Source organism: Cervus canadensis, chromosome 3 (genome assembly GCF_019320065.1).
Source record: "Cervus canadensis isolate Bull #8, Minnesota chromosome 3, ASM1932006v1, whole genome shotgun sequence".
Classification (NCBI taxonomy): Eukaryota; Metazoa; Chordata; class Mammalia; order Artiodactyla; family Cervidae; genus Cervus; species Cervus canadensis.
In genome coordinates, this window is record NC_057388.1 from 4473831 (window position 1) to 4500202 (window position 26372).

The 26372-nt window shown below is 48.6% G+C and overlaps 1 protein-coding gene across 10 annotated transcripts in view; it reads left to right on the forward strand.

Annotated features, from left to right (window-relative positions):
• Nucleotides 1-26372, forward strand: part of GRB10 (growth factor receptor bound protein 10) — a 217054-nt gene that overhangs the window by 48930 nt on the left and 141752 nt on the right. For 4 of the 10 annotated variants that reach the window (XM_043462502.1, XM_043462509.1, XM_043462504.1 and 1 more), the window contains exon 3: nt 21353-21447. The exons of 1 other annotated variant lie outside the window; for it this stretch is intronic. In XM_043462502.1, coding sequence (XP_043318437.1) covers nt 21367-21447 — 81 coding nt within the window. In that variant the 5' untranslated portion in view covers nt 21353-21366. Of the gene's footprint in view, nt 1-6543; nt 6587-17378; nt 17423-21352; nt 21448-23202; nt 23354-26372 lie in introns of those variants that run through there. 5 more of the 10 variants (XM_043462503.1, XM_043462510.1, XM_043462506.1 and 2 more) reach the window with 4 other exon arrangements.

The window sequence follows — 26372 nt, forward strand, 5'->3', positions numbered from 1 at the left end:
CTTGTGGGATGATGTTCAGGTCAGAGTGGGCTGTCCAGTGTCACACCGCTCCGGGGGTGCCCGGGGCTCAGGTGCCAGGACGCGTGTGACGTCCAGACCGTGGTGTCAGGGGTCCCCACCTCCCTGCGAGCCCAGGCCTGTGCTCAGGTGTTCTCCTACTGAGTGAGTGGGGCAGGGGGTTGGGCGGGCATCCCGGGCCTGTGGGGTACCCCTCCTGGATGTGTATCCCCCACCCCTCCAGACTCTGCTCCAGATAGCCCCTTCCTACCCCCGCCCCACCCCACCCCCGACCTGCCAGGGGAGGCAGAGTGGACGGTCATTTCTACACAGGGCTTTGTTAATTAATCCAGATCCCTGGGACCCCTGAAGGTGGGGAGGGCGGTGTGTTTAGAGGAGGTCTGCTTTTAGCATCCCCACCCCTGCCCCACCCCAGGTAGCAGGTTCTTGGCATCTGCACACCGAGGCCAGAGGACCTTCCCTGGGTCCTGTTTTCTTAAAGTTGTGTACATACTGGAAGGACTGATGCTGAAGCTGAAGCTCCAGTCCTTTGGCCACCTGATGCAAAGAGCCGACTCAATGGGAAAAAAACCCCTGATGCTGGAAAGATTGAAGGCAAAAGGAGAAGGGGATGACAGAGGATGAGATGGTTAGGCAGCATTACCAACTCAACGGATGTGAGTTTGAGCAAATGCTGGGTGATAATGAAGGACAGGGGAGCCTGATGGGCTGCAGTTGATGGGTTCGCAGAGTAGGACAGACTGAGCGACTGACCAGCAACATCTCTTACAGATTAAACCTTTCAGACAACTTTTCCTGTGACATTTGGGGCTAGTTTATATCTCAACTGGGAGGACTTTAACTGGGGTAAATATAGGCTTTATTTTTAAACAGTGGGAAATGGTCTAAGGAGGCAGTGAGTGATCTGATCTTTCATGGGATTTGCAGCGCATGGCAGCGGTGGTCAGACCCACACCTTGCAGCGGGCAGCCGTGTCCTTGGCCTAACTGGTCACTCCCGGGGGTGGCCCCGTGCTGAGTGGGACCCAGAGCCTCCTCCAGGCCGTGGCGGCGGGCACTAGTCTGCACTGGCCTTGCTCTGCTCAGGTTCCCTTCTTTTTAATGGGGTTGGCGGGGAGGAGGCAGTTTCCTGGTGCCCCACTTTCCTTTGCTGTGAAAAGACGTCACAGTGAAACCCATGCATTTTATGTGAAGCTCGGTGATTTTCTTTTCCTCCTGTGCTTCTCGGAGCCTTTGATTGAGCAGAGTGGCTTTCGTGAGCAGAAGGGGGTTGGGGTGCTTTTCAGACCTGGCCTGACGTCCTCTGTGGTCCTCTGGCCAGCCTCTGCCCCTGCCCTGACCCCTCCCCCGTGTCCTCCCCGCCCCCACGGGGATGCAGAGCCTGTTTCGTGGTGTGGCTTTCACTCTGAGAGGGATGGGGCTCCCTGGAGGCGTGTGAGGGGCTGAGCAGCACTGTGGGGCCTCGGGGTTGAGAGGGCGGTCTGGCTTCTCTGCTGGGGAAGCGGCCGTCGGGAAACCCAGCAGCAGAGTCCTGTGCTTGGCAAAGGTCCAGTTGGGGAGGCACAGCCGGTGCCTGGGTCCCTCGTGGGCGGTGTGGGGGAGAGGGTGGAGTCAAGTGGCATTGTGGTCTTCTGACTGAGCCCGTGGACAGGGCGTTTCTGCTGAGGCCCAGAAGTGGTGACCTCCAGAGGACCAGGACTTGGACAGCTGGGCTTGAGAGGCCAGGGGACAGCGGAGTGAAGCGCGCAGGGCGGCGGTGCACGTGTCCTTAGAATTCGCGGCGAGGGTCGAGGGTGCCCGCAGTTTCTGGTGTGTTTAGATGGTGAGGGTGGGTGAGCCCATGAGGAGGGAGGGAGGGTGAGGTCTGAGCAGTGGCTGCTGGGACCCTCACTGTTCAGGGGACTTGAAGTTGGGGGGCCACTGCTAAGGGGACTGGGAGCGGTGGGTGAGGGAGCAGGGCAGCAGGGGTGCGCCCTTGGGGGCTCCCAGGAGGGGACGGATGATGGTGGGGCAGGGCCCGGAGCTGACCTGTGCCTGTGGCCTGGGGAGGGGGTAGGGGGCAGAAACCCAGCAGGCAGACTGTGGATCAATTAGGAGGTGCAGATGTTTGCAGGGTAGAAAATACGACCGGCCTTGAGAGTTAGGTATCTTCCCACAGAGTAGAAACTTGCAAGCATCACCCTGTGGGTGGCAGCCACCCTGGAGTGACGACTCCCACAGCCCAGTGCCCCCATGACGTGCATGAGTGTGTGGGGTCTATGTACATATGCGCACATACTAACCTGTACACACACACTAACCTGTACATATGTGCACACGCTAACCTGTACACACACACACACACACACACACACACCTGTACATACGTGCACATTCTAACCTGTACACACACACACTAACCTGTACACACACACACTAACCTGTACACACACACACTAACCTGTACATATAGCACACACTAACCTGTACATATGTGCACATGCTAACCTGTACATATGCATGCATGCTAACCTCTACACTGTGCACACACTAACCTGTACATGCGTGCACATGCTAACCTGTACATACGTGCACACACTAACCTGTACACACACACGCTAACCTGTACATATGTGCACACGCTAACCTGTACACACACACTAACCTGTAGATACGCGCACACGCTAACCTGTACACACACACACTAACCTGTACACACACACACTAACCTGTACATACATGCACACTCTAACCTGTACATACATGCACACGCTAACCTGTACACAGCGCACATGCTAACCTGTACATACATGCACACACTAACCTGTGCATACATGCACACGCTAACCTGTACACAGCGCACATGCTAACCTGTACACACGTGCACTTGCTAACCTGTACATATGCGCACACACTAACCTGTACATATGTGCACATGCTAACCTGTACATATGTGCACATGCTAACCTGTACATATGCACACACACTAAACTGTACATATGCGCACATGCTAACCTGTACATACGTGCACATGCTAACCTGTACACAGGTCCCCAGAGCCAGGCATTTAGGTTATTTCCAGCCGTACTGGAATAAAAAGGTACTTGTGTGCCCCTTTGAGGCTCCTGGATTAAGAACACAGGTGAAGCGTGAGGGCAGGTGTCTGGAGATCTCCGGGGCTGCGGGCATTTTGCAGCTGAATCTGCCGCCTTTCTGCGTGGCCTCCCCTTGCAGGTCACACCTGGACAGCTCTTTAGGTAAAGGCTCTGTGCCCAACTCCAGCCTCAGTCAGATGGATGTGGGGCTTGGAGCAGGATTTGGAAACGCCTCATGGCTCAGTGGTAAAGAATCTGCCTGTAATTCAGGAGACCCAAGTTTAATCCCTGGGTCGGGAGGATCTCCTGGAGAAGGAAATGGCAACTTACTCCAGTATTCTTGCCTGGAGAATGCCATGGACAGAGGAGCCTGGTGGGCTACAGTCAGTGGAGTCGCAAAGAGTTGGACACAACTGAGCGACTAACATTTCATTTTCTTTTCCGGGGGTTCTAGTGTGAGGGCAGAGCTAAGAACTGGGATTCTGCGAGGGTGATGGTGGGGTACTGAGAACGGCCAGCACAGGCAGAAGGAGGAAGGGAATGGGGGGGGGGTCCTGCTTACTGGGGGAGGGGCGGGGATGGGGAGGCATCTACTGACTTGTTAACCAGAGTGGGGACTGCAGGTGGAGCGGGTCTACAGGGCGTCGCTCGGCTTTTGAGGGCTGCTGACCTGTGTGGGGACAGCTCTGGGCTGTGGGAGCTGTGAGCAGGTGCTCTGCCGAGGGCAGGGCTGGGAGATGACGCACAGTCCACGTCCACAGGGAGCTATAAGCCAGGGTGGGTGGTGGGAGGGGCAGTGAGATCACTTGGAAACACACCTCCTGTATGATGGTGTCAGACAGCCTGTGTGACCTGCAGGAAGAACCACTGTGAAGTCAAACCCAGAGAGGGACCCAGAGAAGAGAGTCATTTGGCAGGCTTTGGAGGACTGTTGAGACAGTTTCGGTGGTGAGGCAACGCATTGATTTGGGGGATCCAGGCTGTGGGTTTAGAAGCTACTGTATCAACATTTGCGGATGGATGCAGGGAGACAGCAAAGCTGAGACCGCTGATTAAGAGTGCCCCCTCCTTCCTTCCCTCCCGCCTTCTCCCCTTCCTCCCTCCAGTCCTCCTAATATGGGAAATGAATAGGCACATTCCTTGGCCTGGGAAGGAGCAGTGTGGCAGTGGGATGGAAGAGCTCTGAGACCTAGGGGCAGAAGGGCCCGGAGCCAGGAGTGAGCAGAGAGCTGGCCATCCCCCAGCCGCCCTGCAGGGGTTTAGACTCTCTGCAGGGGGCGGCAGCAGGATGCCTGAAGGGAGGTTCAGAGGCACAGAAAATGAGTCAGTATTGCTGCTGTGGAGAAAGTGATGACCCAGGCTGAAAGATAAATCTGGGATTCAGGGAGGTCCCTTGAGGTTGCGCCTCGGTGGCTGATGTTACCCTTTCTGCTCCCTGGGAAAAGTCCTGCAAGCAGCACACGACCGTGGTCTCCGTTTTCTTGTGGCCCTACAATGTCGACTCTTCCCTTCCCCCACTGGAATCTGGGTGCCCTGAATGTTAGAAAACTGATGTTTCACTGTAGCTTGTGGCTTCTTCCTCAGAGGGAGCGATCAAGTCACACCTGGAACAAAGCATTGTTATTCTTTATCAGCAAAGAGTTTAGTCTTTAATTAAAACTGATACATTTAAAGTGAATCGATCTGGATTCTTTTGAAGCTGTGGACACTTCCTGTGGCTAAACTGGATCTAATCGGTCCAGTCTTATGCCCTGGGACCCTTAAGACAGTAACGCAACAGGGAAACTCATCGTGATGAAGCTTAAAATTCCAGGGCTGCTGTTACGGAATCCAGCTTGAGGCAGCCAGACCCCTGGAATTACAGGGTCTCCTAGCGTCGTGACACTGAGTTAACCTAGACGGCGGTCACCGTGCGCTTGTTTGGTCTTGTAGCCTGGTCACCTCTCACCTCGTGCCCCTGCCCGAGAGTGACGTGAGGTGGCGTGCAGTCCTGGCTGTGTGCTCATCGTGAGCACTGTGGGCAGAAGTTGACTGGAAGCCTCAGCCCTGCACTCAGGGACGGGACGCACAGGGGAGGAAATCCTCCATGCCAGGCCCCCGGTTCATCGTTGTTAGATGAACTCGTGTCCATTCCTACAGGAACAGGAGCGGACGCCTAACTCCACCCTGGAGAGAGACTTAGGAGGTGTGAATCCTGTGTTTGGTGGATCAGCATGTACGGGGCTCTGGGGGGTAACACAACTCAGAAGCAGAAGCTCCGTGTGGTGGTCCCTTAGGGTCTCCAGGCTGAGCTGTGACAGAGAGCTCCCCCAGACATTTCTAGGCTGAGGTGACAAGCTTAGAAGGCCTTCACATGTCAGGGCTTTTTGCTAGGTGTGACTCCATGAAACACTGAATTAATAGATTTAAAAATAAGATTGTCTGTGTGACCCCAGATGGCTAAGGTGGTGGACGAAGCAGGTCTTGGGAGTAGGGTTAGACCACAGAATCACACACTTTCTACCACCGGATGCAGTGAAGGGCCGTGAAGTTTAAGAGTAAGTCCCACATCTGTACTGGTCAGAGCTGACAGAAACAGGCAAACACGGGACACGCTGCTGGCTGGCATCATCACAGCTGGCCTGCCCAGGGCCCCTCAAGGTGACCGGACGCCAGGCCCCTCTCGGAAACACTCTTCAGATCCGGAGCGCTGTGCTTCGCCGCCCTGTGGGCCGAGCAGAAGCGAGCCTTGCTGCTCTGACCCACAGTGATGTGAGTCTGATATGATGAGAGCCGGAAAGAATGATACACCTTTCTGAGTTCACCACTAATCGTAGCAAGGTTTCAGGAGCTCGAGCTGCATCAGTTCTTTCCAGAATTTAAATACAGAGATTGTGTTCATTTATTTTGAGGGGTAGGTGGTTCAGATACCCACACAACATTTTACGGGTCCAAAGGGGCTTCCATGGAAAGGTGAGCCTCCCCGCCCACCCAAGTTTCCAGCCCCCAGGAGCAGCGTGCTGAGGCTGTCGGAACTCTGCTGAGAGGCCTCCTCCCCCCGTGGCAGGACTGCCGCCGCCTTTGTTCTCTCCGCTCCTCGTCACCCCAGGACCTTAGAGCACCACCCTGGGGAAATGCCGTGTTGATTTGCTTACTTACTTAGTGCTTAAACTGACTCCTCGGAAAAGCCCCTGATGCTGGGAAAGACTGAAGGCAGGAGGAGAAGGGGACAACAGAGGATGAGATGGTTGGATGGCATCACTGACTCAATGGATATGGATTTGGGTAAACTCTGGGAGTTGGTGATGGGCAGGGAGGCCTGGCTGCAGTCCATGGGGTCGCAAAGAGTCGGACACGACTGAGCGACTGAACCGAGTTTAAGTATATTTGATTAACAGTGTTGTAGTAGTTTCTGGTATATAGCAGAATGATTTAGTTATGTATATTCTTTTTCATATTCTTTTTTATTACAGTTTGTTTCAAGATATGAATATAATTCCCTGTGCTGTATAGTAGGTAGGTCCTTGTTTTTCATCTGTTTTATATATATAGTAATGTGTATCTGTTAATCCCAAGCTCCTAATTTATTTCTCTCCCCTTTTCTCCATTGATAACTGTAATTTTTTTTTATGGGGGGTGAGTTTATTTCTATTTTATAAACAAGTTCATTTGTACTTTTTCTTTATATTCCACATATAAGCAATATATAATGTCTTTCTCTATCTCAATATGACAATCTCTATTGTCATATTATTTTGGCATTATTTTGTTCTTTTTTATGGATGAATAATATTTCATTGTATATATACCACATGTTCTTTATCCATTCCTCTTTTGATGGGAACTGAAGCATCTCTTGATGAGGGTTAAAGAAGAGAGTGAAAAAGCTGGCTTGAAACTCAACCTTAAAAAAGCTAAGATCATGGCATCCTGTCCTATCACTTCCTGGCAAATAGTTGGGGAAAAAGTTGAAGCAGTGACAGATTTTATTTTCCTGGGCTCCAGAATCACTGCAGACAGTGACTGCAGACTTGAAATTAAAAGACACTTGCTCCTTGGAAGGAAAGCTATGACCTAGATAGCATATTGAAAAGCAGAGACATCACTTTGCCAACAAAGGTCCCGTAGAATCAAAGCTATTTCCAGTAGTCATGTCCAGATGTGAGAGTTGCACCATAAAGTAGGCTGAGTACTGAAGAATTGATCCTTTTGAAGTGTGGTGCTGCAGACTCTTGAGAGTCTCTTGGACAGCGGGGAGATCAAACCAGTCCATCCTAAGGGAGATCAGTCCTGAGTAATCACTGGAAGGACTGACACTGAAGCTGACGAGAGGGAACCTCAGGCCTTTATGAGAATCACTGAAAGAAGGAAATTAAGATCTGATGCCATCACTTGCTGTATTTTGTATTTTACCAGAAACCTGAGTCCAGAGTCTGGAAAATGTGATTTAGGTATAACTTCTTGGGGCTTTCTTTTCAAGTTTTCTTTACAAGAAAAGAAGGCTCTTGTCGGTGATCTGAGTTTTATTATAGGGACAAGTGCTTTCCTCTTGGATGTTGATTGGAAGAATTTTGGAGTGTCCGTATTTTATAAGGTATTTAAATCAAGGACTGTTTGTATTGTGTCCTTAGTTTTTCTGATGGCCGTGCTGCGGTGGTGGGGGTGTGGCTGGGAATGTGGGTGGCATCGTGGTCATTTTCCCTTCTTGACTTCATTGATTTAGTCTCTTAATTTCTGTTTCTCTTTTTATAATTTTCATGTGCAGAGAACCATCCCTTGGAAGGTACCCAGAAGCAGTTAGTTTGTAGTGATTCATAAAACTTAAGGATCAGGATTATCGTAAGTGATGATGCCAATAGTGAAAATAAAATTTTAATGAATTTGTATATATATATGTGTAACTTATTTTCAAAGGACCCCAATTTTAGATCTGTATGTAATTAACCCACATTTTCAATTTCAAATAATGGCTTCTCTCCTTGCCCCATCCTGCCCTCTCCAGGAGCCCCGTCACAAGTGGGCAGGACGTCCCGATGTGGGGGGCACCCTGTCCTCCTCTTGCGCTGACTCTCAGGCCCGCGGAGGTTCCCTGTCCATGAGACCGTGTGTCCCTACAAGGCCCTGGGCAGGCTGCTGTCCCCGTCTGAGATGCTGGGGTGACCCCATTCGCGGGTGTCATGTTGGGTAGTGTTCACTGCCCTGTGTCGGTGTTGCCTGTCCTCTGCGCACGCTTGCCAGGGTAGGTGGGGTCTCCCCGGACGTGGACGTGCGCAGGACCTCGTGTGGCATCCAGCGCTGCCCCGGGCCCGCGTCGTGATGGAGTCGCAGGGCCCGGGTCCTGGGTCTCCTGCCCGTCTCTATACTGTCCTCCCCACTTCATCTCCTGACTGTGCAGTGCTGCCTCCTTCCTTACTGGAACGTTGGAGAGTTGACGCATGACCTCCAGGGTCTCCTGCTCCCACCGTGGGAGAGGAGGGCGGGGAAGGAGAGGGTCCCCAAGTCCGCTGCCAGGGAGAGGGCAGCAGAAGGCTCGGGGGTCTCCCGTTGGCCCCTCCAGGCCGCACACCTGAGTCCCGTCCCTGGGGAGTTTGCATCTCAGCCCTGGTCCCCGGGTTTGGGCAGAGCCAGGCTGCTGGTGGCCGTGCGATGACCAGCGGGGTGGTCATTCTCCATCCATAGGTCCGCTGGGTTGGGACAGTGATAGTGTCTTGATGGGGATTGTGGAAAGGATTCGGTGCTTCACACAGGTAAATGCAGACAGGGGCATGGCCACCATGGGGGGTCTGCAGTGGGGCTGCATGTTATTACCCTGTGTCATCCTCGTGGCTCACAGTCATTGTTCATCTGAAAATCCCACTGATTTTCTGTCAGGATGCTGAGCAGCCCACCTAGGTGTGAAGGACTTGGGACTCAAATAGCCTGTTTTTCTATTTTAATTGAAGGGTAGTTGCTGTACAGTAGGATATATGTTGCAGGTGTACAATATGGTGATTCACAAGTTTTAAAGGTTATGCTCTATTTAGGGTTATTATGAAATATGTGCTATATTCCTCGTGTTGTACAGTATATCCTTGTAGATTATTTTATATATAATAGTTTGTACCTGTTAGTCCCTTGCTCCTATACTGGCCCTCCCCGACACCCCTTGGTAACCATTACTTTGTTCCCAGAATCTGAGTCTGCTTCTTTATTGTTATAGTGGTTTTGTTGTTGTTCAGTAGGACTCAGTCATGTCCGAGTGTGCAATCCCATGGACTGCAGCACATCCAGCTTCCCTGTCCTTCACTGTCTCCCGAAGTTTGCTCAAACTCGTGTCCACTGAGTTGATGTTGCTATTCAGCCATCTCATCCTCGGTCATACCCTTCTCCTGCCCTCAGTCTTTCCCAGCATCAGGGTCTTTTCCAATGAGTCAGCTCTTCACATCAGGTGGCCAAAGTATTGGAGCTTCAACTTCAGCATCTGTCCTTCCAGTGAATATTTAGGGTTGATTTCCTTTAGGATGGACTGATTTGACCTCCTTGCAGTCCAAGGGACTTGCGGGTTGCTGGTTTGTTGTAATTTTTAGATTCTTCACGTAAGTCATATCATACAGTTCAAGTAGCATATTTCAGACAAGTCTCTTTCAAAGTACTGAAAAGATGAAGTCCTAGGTGCTGGTCACACACATGGGGTCAGCTTTAGACCTTTGTCTTTCAGGACACACAGTTTTGAATGATGAAGTCATTCTTTGCTGCAGGTGGTTCTGACAGCTATTTAACCTGTGTCCTGCCCTGCTTCCACCGATGCCTGGAGGAAAAAGGCTAAAATTGGCATTCTAAAAGGAATTCTTTATATCTGCATAGGAAAAAATAGATGTTTAAAAGGCAAAAACATCCAAGGCACAAGCTTCCAGTTGGGAATCTAGCCCTCAGCATTCCGTTATGGCATTTCCAAAACAGAGTGTAGTGTGTGTTTCACTTCAAACAGCTTCAGAGCCGTAGATTCCCCTTCCCCAGCCCCTAGAAAGGTGTAAATCTTCAAAGCTTTCTTGCAGTTGTCTTCCATTTTTTCCCCCCTTGCAGACATTATTTAAAAAAGTATAATAATTGTAAAAGAAAGAGATGAGAGTGGTGGTTCCCCATGTCAGAAATACTCTGGCAGCTTAAAACAGTGCCCTCCCCTGCTGTGAAGTGGCGCTTTCTCTGGTCAGGCGTGCAGCCCAGTCCTGGAGTTTTAGGAGCTCCCTAAATGAGTTTGCTGCATAGCCCCGGCCCATGTGCACCTCCTGAAACACACGTGGTCTTGCAGGCCCCAACCCCCAGAGTCTCTGATTCAGTTGGTCTAGGTCTTGGCTAAAATTTGCTTTTTAAGGAGTTAAAGCAAAGCCTGTGCTGTCTGCTCATAATTGAAAACCATAGGACTCTAAGGTTCTAGTTAAGAAAGTGGGCTTCTGGACCAAACTGTCTTACTGCATTCAGGTCTTCCCATCGCTTGCTCTGGGACCCTGACCATCTTGCTTCATTTCCTCATGTAAACCATGGTAATCATACACACACAAATTCATAGACATGCCTAGCCCAGAGCCTGGTCTAAACACGTTCATGGCATTGTTTATATTGGAAAAACATATGTTGGAAGGAGGGTGGGTTTTATGTAATTGCATCTATGATGTTTTCTATGTTAAGGTTTATTTTTTAGTTTATTCTGATTTTGGTATGTACTTTAAATTAAAGTTATAATTTCACTGACATTACCAGAGTTCTTTCTTTGCCTGCATGTGTATGTGCTCAGTCGTGTCTGACTCTTTGCGGCCCCATGGACTATAGCCCACCAGGCTCCACTGTCCATGGGATTCTCCAGGCAAGAATACTGGAGTGGGTTGCCATTTCCTTCTCCAGGAGATCTTCCCCATCCAGGGATCGAACCTGTGTCTCTTATGTCTCCTGCATTGGCAGGTGGATTCTTTACCTTTGTGCCACCAGATAGCTTTACTAATGTCCATAGAATTACTGTATGATTAAAAGAAATCATTACAGTCCTTTTTTTTTCCAATTAAAATCTTATTTTAATTTAAAATTTTAAAATTTTATTTAAATTTTTGGTGGGTTTAAAAATTCTTAAGAGATTTTGTCTTTTATTATCTTTCTTGGATAATAAATTCTTGGATTTTCATAAATTTCATCATGCTTTGGTTTCTTTTTTTTTTTTTTAACAAATTTCCTGGCTTCTGCTTCAAGACTGGGTTCACATTTTTCATTAAATTTCTTTTTCCTTTTGTGGATGGTGCAAGAATCGTGGCCTTACTCCTCCAGTTGTTTCTCCTACTTCCTGTTACCTCTCTCCATGACGGATGGTATTCATTGACCTAATTGTCCGGAGACTGTTCTTGTATTAATTTCCTCCTCGACCAGCTATTGAGGCCAGGGATTGTTTTTAATTTTCGAGTGGCTGAGTTGTTGCTTTTTACACGTACTTTTAAATTTCTAGTTGTGTTGCCTTTGGCTCTAGCTCTGGGCGGGTTGGAATGGTGGTTGGCCCTCCCTGTGTCTGCCCTGGGACAGGTGGAGTCAGGTCTGTGCCTTTATGTGGCTGGGAGGAAGGAGTTCAGCACAGGTGACCCTTAGTTCAGAGATCTTGACGTGTTAGCAAAAGGCACTGATATTCCTTGTGGCTTAGTATTTTTTAGAATTCACTGGTATTTGTAAATATTTGCAGATGCCCACTTTTCATACATATTCATGAATTCTCTTTCATGATGCAGAGTTGTATATTCTTTTTATCCCGGTTTGATTCCTTCTTTTGCCTGAAGGGATGAGCACATGTGTCCAACAACAAACACTTTTTCTCCATTTCTTCTTGTAGGTGTCAGAGTTTTGGTTGGTTTGTTGGCTTTTAACGTAAACTTTTTACTGAAGCACAGCATCCATTTTTATAATTTAAGATTGTGTGGATTTGTTATTTGGAGAGTGAAGACCTAGTACTGCTTTGTGTATTGCTTATTATGCTTTTACCTTTGGGGACTGGTGTCTCTTTGTTTTAATTATACACCTCTATCATTGCCGTCACCGTTGTTGTTTTGAGTGCGTGTTTTGTTCTCTGTCTCTCTGTCTCCCTTTTCTAGCTCTTTTTTTAAAGCTTTTCAATTTCAATTTGCCCTGGGTATCTTTTTTTTTTTTTTTACATTGGAATATTTTTGTTTGAAAAGAAAGGAATTGGACAGTTGACGTTTATTGCTGCATGTCCTCCATCTTCTGAACCAGTTGTTTCTGGTTTGAATGCTTCTTCATCTGCCCATTTTCTGTTTTCCCTTTGATGTTTCAAGTATTATTAGTTTCCTTTTATCCTCTTATTGTGATGTAAAATGCTAATATTCTCCTTTCAGTTCTGCAAGTGATTATCTTAATATATCACGAACATTGCTCAGTTACATTGTTTTCCGAGTAAGGAGCAGGCTTTCATGTGAGGTACAGATTTCGTTTTAACAAATCCTGCAGTGATTTATTTTAAGATTTGAAGCACCTCTTTTCGATTTTTTAAAAAATTTTAAAGTTTTTCCAGTTTTACTGAGATATAATTGACATATAAAACTAAGTTTGTTGTACCATATAGTTATTTGACTTGTTTATTATGAAATGATGACTACAATTATACTATTTAGTTTTATACTATCATATACATCATATCATGATGCTGTTTAACCTTCTAATAGCCAACTAGTGGGTTTCCCTGGTGGCTCAGCTGGTAAAGAATCCATGGGCAGTGTGGGAGATCTGGGTTCAGTCCCTGGGTTGAGAAGATCCCCTGGAGAAGGGAACAGCTACCCACTCCAGTATTCATGCCTGGAGAATTCCATGGACTGTATAATCCATGGGGTCGCAAAGAGTCAGACACGACTGAGCGACTTTCACTTTTTTTCACCTAGCCAACTAACAGTTGACACATCCTTCTTGAAGCCCTATGGTGTGCTGTCTAGGTGTGGTAGAATTCAAGGCTGACTTCTTGGATGAGGAGGGGTTTAATAATGCCCCACAAGGAATTTTGGGTGAATGTCCAGCGCTGGCTGTCACTGTGGCCAAAGGTAACAGGGCAGTAAACTTGGACCGTGTGCTGAGGGGTCGGCCGAGGCAGGCACGCTGACTGTTCTGAGGGTCCTGCAAGAGGGATAGCGTTCGGGGAGAGAGAAGAGAATGTATGAAGCAGATGCTCTGGAGAGTATAAACATTTCTTGTGGACATGTAGTAGAATTTCCCCACAGTATTAAATGCACATCTTGAATGTGTGGTGACCTAAACATAGAAAGGGACCGTTTACACAGTCGGGATTCAGGGGTCCTGGGAGTGGCCGGTTGCCTTAGGTGAAGGTGTCATGCTCTTTTTCTAGGAATGGGTCGGAGATGGAGGTAGACACGGTGAACATTTCTGGAGCTGATGCCTGGAAGGAGAGGCGCTGGGGTGGGGGGATGGAGCAGTAGGAGGGCAGCTGCCTCCAAGCTGCAAAAGGACAGCCCATGGACGCTGGAGGTGGGCATTGATCACAGGCCCCATCCTGACCCGTTTTCACATTCTGAGTTGAAACCCATCGTTGTGCCTGGAAATCAAAGTCAAGATGAAAAGCATGTTTAATGAGGAAAACAGAGCAGAAGAGAAGTTTCAGGGTGGACTGCGTGGAGGCTCCACGCTGGCTGAGCTAGGCTGTCTGGGTGCAGGAGCCATCCAGTGTCTCCCACAGTTGACCTTCTCATGTCAAAGTCACCCTTATGGCAGGGGAGCACAGAACACCTTACCGCTCCCGTGAGCATCACGTGTAGTTGTGACCTGAAAGCCGTGAAGCATCACTTCATCCGCATCTGCCGGAGTCTCCAGAGTTTCTGGTGGGAATGCCCCATGTACTTTCCAGAAAACGTGTTATTGAGTGCAGCATTTTTCAATTTTATGACCATTGTATCATTTTAATTTAGTACACATTGCCCTAAAGTGGAAAAAAAATAAACATGAAATGCAGAGAACAAAGCCATGTTCAAGTTCAGCTGCTGGGTTCATCCAGAAGTGTAAATATTTACAGTATTAAGAAAAATGTTGACTCAGGAATCAGCAAACTTTTGACTTTGCCTGAACTGTTTTTCTGAACTACAGTCCAATAAGGGAAAAAGTGCAAGTTGTATGAAGAGGAGTATTTGAATATTTATCACAAGTTCAAAACTCAGTCAAAATGTGGCATACATTATTTACATTGGAATTCGTGCAAAAGAGGACTTAACTTTCAGAATTAAAGGGTTGTATGGAACTGTGACAGTGAGCAAAACTTGCCAATGAACCCCTTGAATCGAAAAAGTGAGACAAGAGTTTGGTACAGTTTCTTAGTCATTCTACACCTGTTATTGAGAATGCCTTTTATCATCATAGATACACAGTTGCAACATCAACCTGCTTTGGAAGTTGTTCCTGCTTATCTGTATAAGCACACTGTTTTTATTAAATCCACTGATGATTTAAAATTTAAATTCTTTAATGTAGCACAGTCTATCAGAACTTCTGTGCTGTTGTAGGACATTTAGAAGAAACGTTTTCTCAAACTCCCAGACATAGAGAACAGACTTGGGGTTGCAGTGGGGAGGGATGGATTGGAAGTTTGGGGTTAGCAGATGCAAACTATTATATATAGGATGGATAAACAGTGTCTTACTGTATAGCACAGGGAACTATATTCAATATCCTGTGATAACCATAATGGAAAAGAGTATGAAAAATAATATATATAAATATGTATAATGGGATCACTTTCTGTACGGCAGAAATCAATACAATATGGAAGATCAACTATACTTTAAAAAAGAAAAAAAGAAGATTGAGGTTGCCTGTCCAGAGATGGTACAAGCTTTTCAGTCTCCATGAAAATAGGATAATATTAGAACTTTTAGTCTTTGTCAGGTATGGGTGGTAAGATAATTTTTATGCAGGACTTGCTGAATGGATTTTATTTCACCTGCCAGACAGCTGGGTTATACAGAATTGCAGAACTGAGAAAGTGTATTGTTGGTCGAGACACATGGAAATGTAAAAACTTGACTAAAAAAAGAAGTATTTGGAATCACTACTTTATACATCCCCAAGCTTTAGCATCCTAAGAAATTCTGCCAACTCTATTGGTTATATTAAAAAAAAAAAAAATAGTGAAAGTTGTTAATTTTATTAAAGGAGGCTCACTGAATAACCAACCTTTCAGTAATTTTTTGCAACATGGGGATAAAATATAAAAAACAAAATTTGCCATTTCAACTGTTTTTAAGTGTGCAACTCAGTAGAATTCATAATGTTGTGTAAACATCACTGCTATTTCCAGAACCATTTCATTATCCCAAATGGAAATTCTGTGCCCTTTAAACAAACCCTCCACCTACTAGACCCTGATAGCTTCTATTTTTTGTCTTTAAACTAGATATTAACTCATATAAGTAAGATCATACAGTATTTGGACTTTGTGATTGGCTTATTTCACTTACCATAATGTCTTTAAGTTTCATGCATGTTGTAGCATGTATCAAAATATCATTCTTTTTCAAGGCTGAATAATAGCTCATGGTCTGTTTATAGTAATTTTGCTCGGTCAGTCGTCTGTCAGTGGACATTTGGTTTAGTCCCATCTTTTGGCTCTTGTCAATGGTGCTGCTTTGAACATGGGTATATAGGTACTTCTGATTCTTTTGGGTGTATACCTAGAGATGGAATTGCTGGAACTTATGCTAATTCTATGTTTAATTCTTTGAGGAACAGACATGCCCTTTATTATGGAGGATGTACCAGTCTACATTTTTACTAGCAATTCAGAAGGGCTCTAATTTCTCCACATTCTCACCGTATTTATTTTTATGGTGTCTTGTTGTGGTTGGATTTGCCTTTCCCTAATGACTGATGATGCGGAGCATCTTTTCATGTGTACTGATCATTTGTGTATCATCTTTGGAGAAGTGTCAAGTGCTTGGCCCTTTTTGTATTGTGGTTGTATTATTTTGGATGTTAAGCCCTTATCAAATATATCATTTGTAACTAATTTTTTTCCCTTTCTGTGGGTCTTTTCACTCCCTTGAGAATGTTCTTAGTGCAAAAGTTTTTAATTTTGATGAAGTCCAGTTTCTGTGATTTTCCTTTTTTTGCATATGCATTTGGAGTCATGTCCTGGAACTCATTGTCAAATCCAGTATCATAAAAAATTTTCCTTATATTTCTTTCCAAGAGTTTTATAGTTTTAAGTCTTTGATCCACTTTTAATTAATTTTTGCTTGTATGGTAAGGTAAGAGTCCAACTTTATTCTTCTGCATGCGGATATCTAGTTTCCCGGAACCAGTTTTTGAAAAGACTGTCCTGTTCCCCATTAAATGGTCTTGGGACCTTTATTGAAAATCAGTCCAGCATGTGTGTGAGTCTTTATTTCTGGTCTCTCTGTTGTGTTCCATTAGTCTGTGTGACCTTATACCAGTATTACACTGTCTTAATTACCACAGTTTTGTAGTAAATTTTGAAATTAGGAAATGTGAATCCTCCAACTATGTTCTTTTTCAAGATGTTTTTGGTTACTTGGGGTCCCATGAGAATCCTTAGGAATTGTAGAAAGATTATATTGATCTCTGCAAAAATGCCAGTGAGATTTTGGTAAGGATTACATTGAATCTGTAAATTGCTTTGGATAGTGTTTTCATCTTAGCAATATAAAGTGTTTCAACCCATGAATACATAATATTTTCCCCTCAGCATCTTTATATTCTTATAGCAACATTCGGTAATTGTTGATAATTGATGCACAAGTCTTTTGCCTCCTAGATTAAATTTATTCTTAATTATTATTGTTGCTATTTTGAATGGAGTTGTTTCCTTGATCTCCTTTTCATTGTTGGTGTTTAGAAACATGTGATTTTTGCATGTTGATTTTTGTATTCTATAATCTTGATGAAGTTATTCATTAGCTCTAGAGGGGTGTTTTCGTAAGTGTGTGTGTTTGTAACTGTTAGGGTTTTCTGCAGATAAGATCATGTCCTCTGTGAACAGAGATAACTTTAGTTCTTCTTTTCCTGTTTTCCTTTTTCGCTCGATGGCCCTGGCTAGAATTTCCTGTCGCTCGCTCAATAGAAGTGATGAAAGGATCATATGTACCTCGTTTGTGATCTTAGAGGGAAAAGCTTTCCATCTTTCATCACTGAATTTGATGTTAGCTTTGGGTTTGATACATCTTATCGGAGTCCAGTTAATCCAAACCTTTTGCTATGTCTAACTATGGTTTTCTTTTCCCTAAGAACCTACTCGACAGAGCTTATGGAATATATATTATTCTGGCTGAGAAGCAATTCCATCTGGCAGAGTCTTTCAAAGGTGGCATTTAGGTAATAAAACTGACATATTTAAAATTTTCAGCATTCTTAACACCCACTAAATTTGAAACTTAAGGGGAAAGTCATATGTTTCTGTTTGCTGAAAACATCCAGGAGTTCCTGAAGGCCTGCAAAGCAGGGCAAGCGAGACATACTGAGTGAGCTGGGGAGAGAGCGGGCAGTGCCAGCATGAGGAGGCAGGGGCCACGGGGCAGCCTGATGGTGGAGGGTGCAGAGAGGGTCCTCGAGGGGCCAGGAGGACACCGACCCCTCCCCTCGGCCATCGGGAGGGGGTGACCCCAGGAGGGTGAGGCTGCAGTCAGGGTGGAAGGCGGGAGAGGTGTTGGGGAAGGGCCGGGAGGTGGGCAGGCCGTGCAGGCAGGCTGAATGGTGGCCGATGGAGCCGTCAGACCCATGAGGCCGTGTGTTTGTGGTGGGGAGGCCCGAAGAGGCATCCCAGGTCCTGGGATCCTGCTGCCAGTGCTTGGGGTGAAGAGGTCACGGCTGTCTAGTGACACTGCCCATGTATGTGTGTGTGTATAAGGAGACGGAAGGAGTTGGCTCTATTGATAGTCTTATGGGCAAGTCAGATCCGTGGGGCAGGAGTTTGCTGCAGCCTTGAGGCCAGATTCTTTCTCCTCCAGGAAACCTGGAGTCTTTGCTCATTTACGGTCTTTGCCCTCAAGGCCTCCAGCAGATGGGATGAGGGCCACCCCGCTGTGCTTGGGAATTCAGGCCAAGTGACTGCAGATGTTACCATGTCTCCAGAATGCCTTTGGAACAAACCCACTTTGGAGTCTGATCAAAGGGCTGGGTGGTAGAGCCGGGACAGAAGGGCACGTGAGACTGACTACCACGGGGCGGGTTGACTCACGGAGCTGGGGGAGCCTGGAGGCCTGCGGGCCGTGGCTTCTTGCGCAGGCTGCCGGCAGGCCGCCAGCCTCACCCGTCTTGCTCTGGGGACGAATTCTGCCCCCCACCCCCCACCCCTGCCATCTTGTTATCACCAGGTCTCCCCAGCCCAGCGGCCTCTCCTGGGTCATTCTTGCGTTTCTGTGTTGATTTAAAGAATCCCAGAGACCTTGTGGAAAACATAAATGACTTGTGGTAAATGTTACAGGTTCAGGATGCTTCTGTTCTTCTTAGCTATGATGACAGTTGGCTGGTGTTTTAACAATTTGGGGTCTGTAATCGTTTTCTAGAACCACCATAACAAAGAACCAGAGACTTGGCGGCTTAAACAACAGGACTTTGTTTTCTCGTAGCTGGAGGTGGGGAGCCTGAGGTCCAGGTGGGGCGGGGCTGCTCCCCTCCCCCTCCGGGGCCGCTCCCCTCCCCCTCCCCCTCCCCCTTACGTGTGTGTGGCCGTCTTCGCCCCTTCCTCTCGTGGTCCTCCGCTGTGTGCATCTGTGTCCTCATCTCTTCTGTTGGCTTTGGGTCCACAGTAATGCCTCATTTTAGCTTAGTTACCTTTTTAAAGACTGTTTTCCTCCAAAAACAGCAACATTCTGAGGATCCTGGATGTTAAGGGCATCAACATATGACTTTGGGCCAGGGGACACAGTTCGGCCCATAACTGGATCTTACCTTGATGTTTTTGCTGTTTTGACTGGTGGCATTAATATCCCTAGGGCTTCCCTGGTGGCTCAGTGGTGAAGAATCCAAAAGCAATGCAGGTGATACGGGTTCGATCCCTGAGTCAAATGGAAGGGATTGGCTACCCATCTCAGTGGTCTTACCTGGAGAATTCCACGGACAGGGGAGCCTGGCGGGCTGCAGTCCATGGGCTTGCCAAGAGTCGGACATGACTGAGCGACTAAACTATAATAAATTAACATCCCTAATTTTATGCCCTGCCTAAATCATTCAGTTTTCCTCTGAGAAGCTTCTGTGAGTCTTTTAATTCTGACTTCTGGAAGATTGAGCCTGTGAGTTGAAGGAGAAACCTGAAATGTGAGGAGCTCTGTCCTGGGAGGCTTTCTGGTGTTTCTGGTCTTGCCCAGTCTGTCCTCTGTGTCCTGCGTTCCGTCCTAACCTTCCTGTCTCGGCTCACCCTCTCTGTGGGCTGTTTACGGTGCTTCTGTAATTTCTTTTCCGTGGGTTTTCTTTCCTACATGTCAGTTCTGATGTGAAGGCTCCCAGCATCTGTCTTGGGTAGATCTTTGAAGGCTCCCAGCATCTGTCTGTCTGTCTTGGGTAGATTTGCCTGCAGTCTTTCTTCCAGTCCCCTTTTTTTTCCTGATTTTCTAACTTTTCATTAAGATAAGTGAACCACTTTTCTAAATTTTTCTTCATTTCTCTCAAAGTAAAGCCACTTCAGGGAAATAAGTCCTTCCAGGCCCCAGAGGATTAGATGAGAAAATGGTTTCTCAGCTCTGGTTCCTGGTTTGCTGGTCACTGAGGCTCCGGCCGCCGTTCACTGAAATGCAGCCTGAGCTGAGCTGTCTACTTGAAGGGGACGCCGGACACCTGCCTGTGCCTCGGGGAACCTGTGGGCAGAAGGGTCCCTCCAGGTGGCCCAGGACAAGGGTGGCTGTTGGAACTGTCTGGCTTTCCCTCATCCGATGGGGTGAGGACCCCTTTGGGAGTCCTGTCTCTGTGGATGTGGCTGCGGAAAAGCCTGTTGGGGACTCAAGTCCTGCACAGTCAGACAGTGTCTCTCTGCCGGCGCTTCCTGAGAGCTTTGCCGCAGAGCAAGCCTGTCTCTAGTAAGCACATGCTTCATTTGTGGGGAGTGAGACCAAGAAGGGGCATTTACAGCTCTGTGTGGCTTATGGAAAGAGGGCTGTGAGCCCAGCAGCCCAGAGTGGATACTGACTGAACCATCATGGGTGGTGGTGATTGGTGAGGGGCAGTCCAAGGGGCCTTCCTGGAGGAGGTGACCCCTGAGCTCAGTCCTATAGGGCCGTAACACTTATAGCGGCCTACAGAGCTCAGAACAACACTCTTCTTACTTCTGATGATTTCTGAGAGAGAAGAATGGTGTGAGGGATCTTTCTGACCCGAGCGCTGGTTTCTCTCCTCCTGCTGCAGTCCAGAGTATGACTTGTAACAGTCTTCTGTCTTCATGGAAATGAAACTCTGACTTTTGCTGAGATGTGTGCTGCAGAAGGCTGTGTTAGATGGCCTCTGGTCTGTGAGTGTCAGGTGGTGGGTCCCCGTGCAGACCAAGCTGCTGTGCCCGCCTCCCTTCTGCCCCCCACCCCTCGTCCTCTGCATTGCTGGGGGGGGGGTGGGTTTTGTCGGGGTCAGTTCTGGAACTCTCATGGACCGTCCTGTATGGATCAAACCTATGGTCTGTGCCGCAGGAGATTAAAGAGAAAGCTGGGATCTTACTTCCCTGCCTGTCTGGGGCTCCTTGTTGGAGCCAAGTGTGCACTTTCATGGAGCTGAAGTCGCTCTGGCTCCTAGGAGGTGGCACGTCTCACATCCGTTCCAGAGGCTGCGGCTGTGAGTGTTGTTCTCCCAGGCTGTCCCTGTAGGGAGCGTGTTGGGTCTGTGTGTGGTGGTTTAATGCTGCCGAGAGGGTGCCTCCTAGGGTTAGGGTTGGGGTTCTAGGCTGTGGCTGGTCAAGGCAGCATTTACATGGGTGGTGCTCAGAGGACCTCAGCAACACCCGCCCCTCCTCCCCACAGGCTAAGCCTGTGCTGCCCACAGGATTAGAAAGTCCTCAGGCTGCTTTATAACTGCCCGGGGAAGAAGAGTCAGGTGACTCATGGGGCCTGCTCAGCGGGCAGCATTCAGTTCCCTGTGGGGCTCACCCCTCTGAGCACCTCTGCCCAACAGGCCCTGTGGCCACAGGTCAAGCTTCTGGAGTTGGGGCCAGTCCCCTGACTCGCCCAGGATGCAGGTGGTGTCCAGGTCAGCCCCTTGCCCCTGAGCCCCTGGAGAGCAGTGGGCCTGCCCTCTGTCTGGGTTTCTCACAGTCTGTCTCTGTTCCAGGTCCCGTGCAGTCCATGTGGTTTGAAGACCGCGGGAAGGAACCGATGGCTTTAGCAGGCGGCCCAGATTCCTTCCTGCACCATCCGTACTACCAGGTAGGGGGGGCGCGGACGGCGGACTCTGACAGGGGCGCTGGCCGAGGGCCAGGGCGCAGGCAGCGCTCATAACCTGCCCGCCCATCCCTGGCAGATGAGTGAGGAGGTGCTGGGTGGGGCTGTGGACGCGTCCGGCACGTCTGCACGGCCTTGCTTCCTTGCTCTGGGAGGGTTCATCTCTATGGCCATGGCATCCTTTTCTGCAGGGTTTTCATTCAGGTGCACACTTGCCCACAATGAAGCAGGCCCTGTGTTGTTCTCTGCTGGGCCCTAAAACTCCAGATGGCGACTGGGAATGGTGGCAGGCTGAAGGAGAGACAGGAGCTTACGGGGCGGGAAGTGGGACAGAGGAGCTTCTTGGCCTGGCAGTGACCTGCCTGTCACAGATGGGGCCCTTCTCACCCTGAGAGCGTCAGGCAGCCTTCGTGGGGGAGTGGGTGTCCCCCAGGCCCCTCTGCAGGGGCTCTATCAGTTTCCTGTATGTGTCTCCTGAGGCAGGTTTCCGCTGGAACTTTTGCTTTATGGTGTGGATGGGCACGTTGGAGCCTTAGATCTTTGGATTGAAGAAGAGAATTAGCATTTCTCCTTACGAGCCTTGCAGCACATAAAGCACTTGAATCATCTCTTGGCCTCCAGTTCCCAGCAGGGTCTTAAGTTTTGAAGTCCCTTGATCCGATGTTTGCACTTCTCTGAGCTGGTCTCTCTCTCCCTTGGTCTGTGACATCCTGTTTAGCTGTGGTGATGATTATTTGCATATAGCATCATGGCTGCAAAGAGGTGTCTTTTTGATTTGTGTGCGTGCGTGTGTCATAGAGAAACAGGTCTTGGAAGAGAGACTGGAGACTAGGAATAGACTGGGAACAGGATCCGCTGTAATCACTGGATTTGAGACAAAGCCACCATCAGATTCAAGTGAGAAAAGAGGCTCAAGCCTCAGTAGAGCCGTGACGTGTGCTGGTGACCCTGGGCGTGCTCAGTGGGTGAGCTTTTCCAGGCCCTGTCCTCGCCTCCTGCGGGACTGTTTGCTTGGTCTTAAAAAGGCCGGGTTGCCTCACCCTGTTGATTGACACTCTGAGCTGCCTCCGCGGCTCATGGTTTCAACCCTCACTTGGCCACTTAGCTTTGGCCGATTGTCACCCAGCCTACTTCCTTACACTTGGCACCAGTGCTCCCAGGAAAATGGGATCTTCAGGGGCAGCCTTCCCCCGGGAAACAGGCCTGAAAGTTCGCTGAGTGTTCTCTCCACTGGTCACCGAGCAGACCGTAAGGGCTCAACAAGGCACAGGGAAGGAGCCGCCTGAGGCCCGCTTAGCTCATCGCCCTGGCATCTCAGACTTCCTTTGGTCCAGGCGGAGACGGCAGCGCTGCCAGCTGCTGGTGCCCGGCTTCTCAGACTTGTGAGGTGTTTGTAGTCAGCGTCCCTGTTGCCCGCGGCTCTCTGCAGGAGCCAGAAGGAGGCGGCCGCACCGTGGGCCTGCCAGCAGACCCTGTCGCCCCGGGGAGAAGTGCTCGGTCACGCTGCTGAGTGGCTTCCGCAGGCGCTGTTGCGCTCTTGTGAGTCCGGCAGGCCGGCTTGGCAGCTCTTATTCTGTGTTCCTGGAAAATCAGCTGACAGTTCCAGAATTTCTCAGAACATGGGATGATTTACAGTGCGTTCAGTCTTGAGTAATATGTCGTTACAGCAAAGAGATAAATCTCCAAGTTTTTATAGAGAGGAGTTTCTTTGTACGATCTTCAGCAAACAAGCAATGTTCTCATTCTGGCTGCTCAGCCATCACTGTGGCTTCTGGGTTAGGTGCGGCTTCAGTAAGTCAGCCGCCGCGCAGTGTCTTCTGGACCCAGAAGCACCAGGAGGACTTTGTGTATTTAACTAGCCTGCTTCCTGCTTCAAAGACGTTGGCGGCAGGTTGGTGGGACTCGCGGGGGGCCTGGTGGAGGGGAGGTGAAGGGCTTCTCTCCGCAAGGCTTTGAGCTGTGGTATTGTAGTTCTGTGGGCTCCGGGGAATGATGGGATGCTTCAGGGGCCCTGCTGGTGAAAAAGGGTGAGAGACGTCGGGGTGCTGTGGGACTGGAGGAAGGGTGTGGGAAATACCCAGTAAGGGGCCAGCCCCGTCTTAGGTGCCCACCCAGGGTGGTTACCAGAATTCCTTGGTGTTGACTGAACACCAGCTGGGTGCCATGTCAGTGCTGGGGGCCAGCTCTCCTCCAGCAGATTCATTCCTGGGGCTCCTGACTCCTGGTGAGGGAGACAGTCCCGGGGAAACTGGTATATGAGATCCTTGTGAGTAATGATGGTGATTCTTAAGCAAGTAAAACCGGACAGTGGGGGAAAGATGCCAGGAGGTCAGGGAGGCCCCCCGCCAGGGTATGCCTGGAGCTGGGGATGGTACTCTGGCCTGGCAGAGCCTCTCGGGGCCAGCACCCCTGGCCTGCAGAGCCAGGGACGGGAATGGATGTCTGTCACTCAGGAGCGAGAGGTCTTCAGTGTTGGTGATTTAGTTGCTCAGTTGTGTCCAACTCTGTGCGACCCCATGGAACCCTCCAGGCTCCTGTGTCCCTGGGATTCTCCAGGCAAGAATACTGTAGCGGGTTTCCATTTCCTTCTCCAGGGGATCTTCCCGACTCGGGGATCCAACCCACATCTCCTGCATCACAGGTGGATTCTTTACCAACTGAGCCACCAGGGAAGCCTGAGAGGTCTTTTAGGCTTTTTAAATAAAGGCCCACAGCCCACTGTCTGCAATTCTAAAACCTCCAAACCTCTGAACCAAGAAGTTTCTTTGCTTCTCATGTCTCAGAGAATCCAGCCTGATCAGTCAGGACTGGGTCCCTTAGGCACGTGAAGGGCTTGGTGACAGGGCCACCCTGGACCCTGTGTCATCTTTCTCAAGTCCAGACCATTCTTAATTTCCAGCTGTATCCTCCAGGGTGTTGATAAAGGGGTTACGCACCTATTATGAGATGTATTTTATTTACTTATCATACATAAAAAAACATTTGCTGTGCTTCAAAACACACACACACACACACAAAAGACTGCTAGAAAATAGAATGAATAGAATGTTGAGCTGTTATGTAGAAACAGGATTCTTAAATGTAAATTTGAGATAAGATGTTAAGATTATTGGCACATCTCCAGATATTTAATCCAAATATTTATTTCTAAAGGTTTATTTTATAACTTTTTTCCTGATTTTTGATTTGAAAACACATCCACCTGTATTAGAAGTAAAATGTTGTAGAAGCTGTCCTTGTGATCTTTCTCCAAAGACTCTGTTTGCTAGTTGTTGTTGTTTAATTGCTAAGTCATGTCTGACTGTGTGATCCTGTGGGTTGTAGCCCACAAGATCCCTCTGTCCATGGGATTCTCCAGACAAGAATACTAGAGAGGGTTGCCATTTCCTCCTCCAGGGGATCTTTCCGACCCAGGGATCAAAGCTGTGTCTCTTGCATTAGCAGGCGATTCACTACCACTGAGCCACCAGGGAAGCCCCTGTTTGTCAGTAGAGAGAAGAAAAGCAGCCTTCTGTGATGGCTTCTCTTCCCCTCCTTCTCTGTTGGTAGGGTAATTTCATAAATGCTGTCCCAGCCCCACGTCTCTGCAGATTGCTTCCTTGGCCCCATTTCAGTCGTACATTCCTGAGCCTTCTGACGAGGCGCCTCCCTTTGCAGGGCAGAGGTTGGCAAACCACAGCCTATGGGTCATATCTAGCCCCTGCCTGCTTTTGTAAATAAAGTTTTATTGGAAAACGGCTATATTCATTTGCTTACATCTTGTCTCTGGCTGCTTTGGGGCCTCACCAGCAGAGCTGAGCAGAGCCTGGCCCTCCCAAGCAACTCCTGTTTTAGGATGTTGATTAGTGATAGGAGTTCTGGGCAGACAGAGACCAGAGTGGGCCCCCTTGTACCCACCTGTGACCCCCTTCACTGTGGGGGCAGCGGGAGCAGCACGCAGCCTGAGTGTGAGTGTGAGCCTGAACGTGAGTGTGAGCGGGAGCGTGAGCCTGAGCGTGTGCGTGAGCGTGAGCGTGAGCCCTCGCTCGCCAGTCACACAGCTTTGAGCCTGTGGCTGTGTTCACATCCGGTTCCTGCCTCTGGAGAAGCCGGACGGTGTCATCTGTTATGCTCTGGATTTGTGCTCGTTCTCTGGAATTAATTCTGTTCCCAAAGTTGGTCAGTGTCACTATTTTTTTTAGCCAGAGTCATCCTGTGGCTTCTTTGTGTTTTATCTTACACACGTGTATTGGCAAAGAGATTGTTTCACTGGACTATATTTTCTTTAAGAAATCTGTGGACGGTTCCTTCCACTTGCCATGGTGGGAGAGACGGATGCAAGGATGACTTGAGACCTCACTTATTTTTACTTTATGAGACTCTTCCAGTAGATAGGACCTTCATCTAAAGTGGTTTTTGTAAATCTTTGGAGATTATTTCTGGATTTAGGGACAACCACTGTTTAATAGAGATGTTTTTGTGAGGGGAAGCTGGCGACTGGTGAATGAGATGGTGGCTGGACCGGTGGGCATCCTGCATCATCTCTTCAGGGAACCTGACCCTCACCCCTCAGTGGAGGCCGGGTAACGGGGAAAGGAGTCAGCACTTCTGTTGACTTGTCTTGGGTTCTCTTCTTTTACCTTCCACCAACCACTGGAGACACAACCTTCACGGCTTCAGGATACCCATTTTACAGACTAGAAAACCAACGCACTCACTGTGCACTGGTTCTCAAACCTGACTTGGATTTTTCTAAGGAGGAGTCTTGCCACAGCTCTGTGAGGTGAGGCCTTCATTTTCTCCCCTTTTCAGATGAGGATTGCGAGGCAGGGAAGGCCGTTACCCCACCAGGTGGCCGGTGTGTTTTTCTCAACACTCCTGTCGATGGGGGCTGTGAGTGTTCACGTTGTGGGGACCACACGCGTCCCACT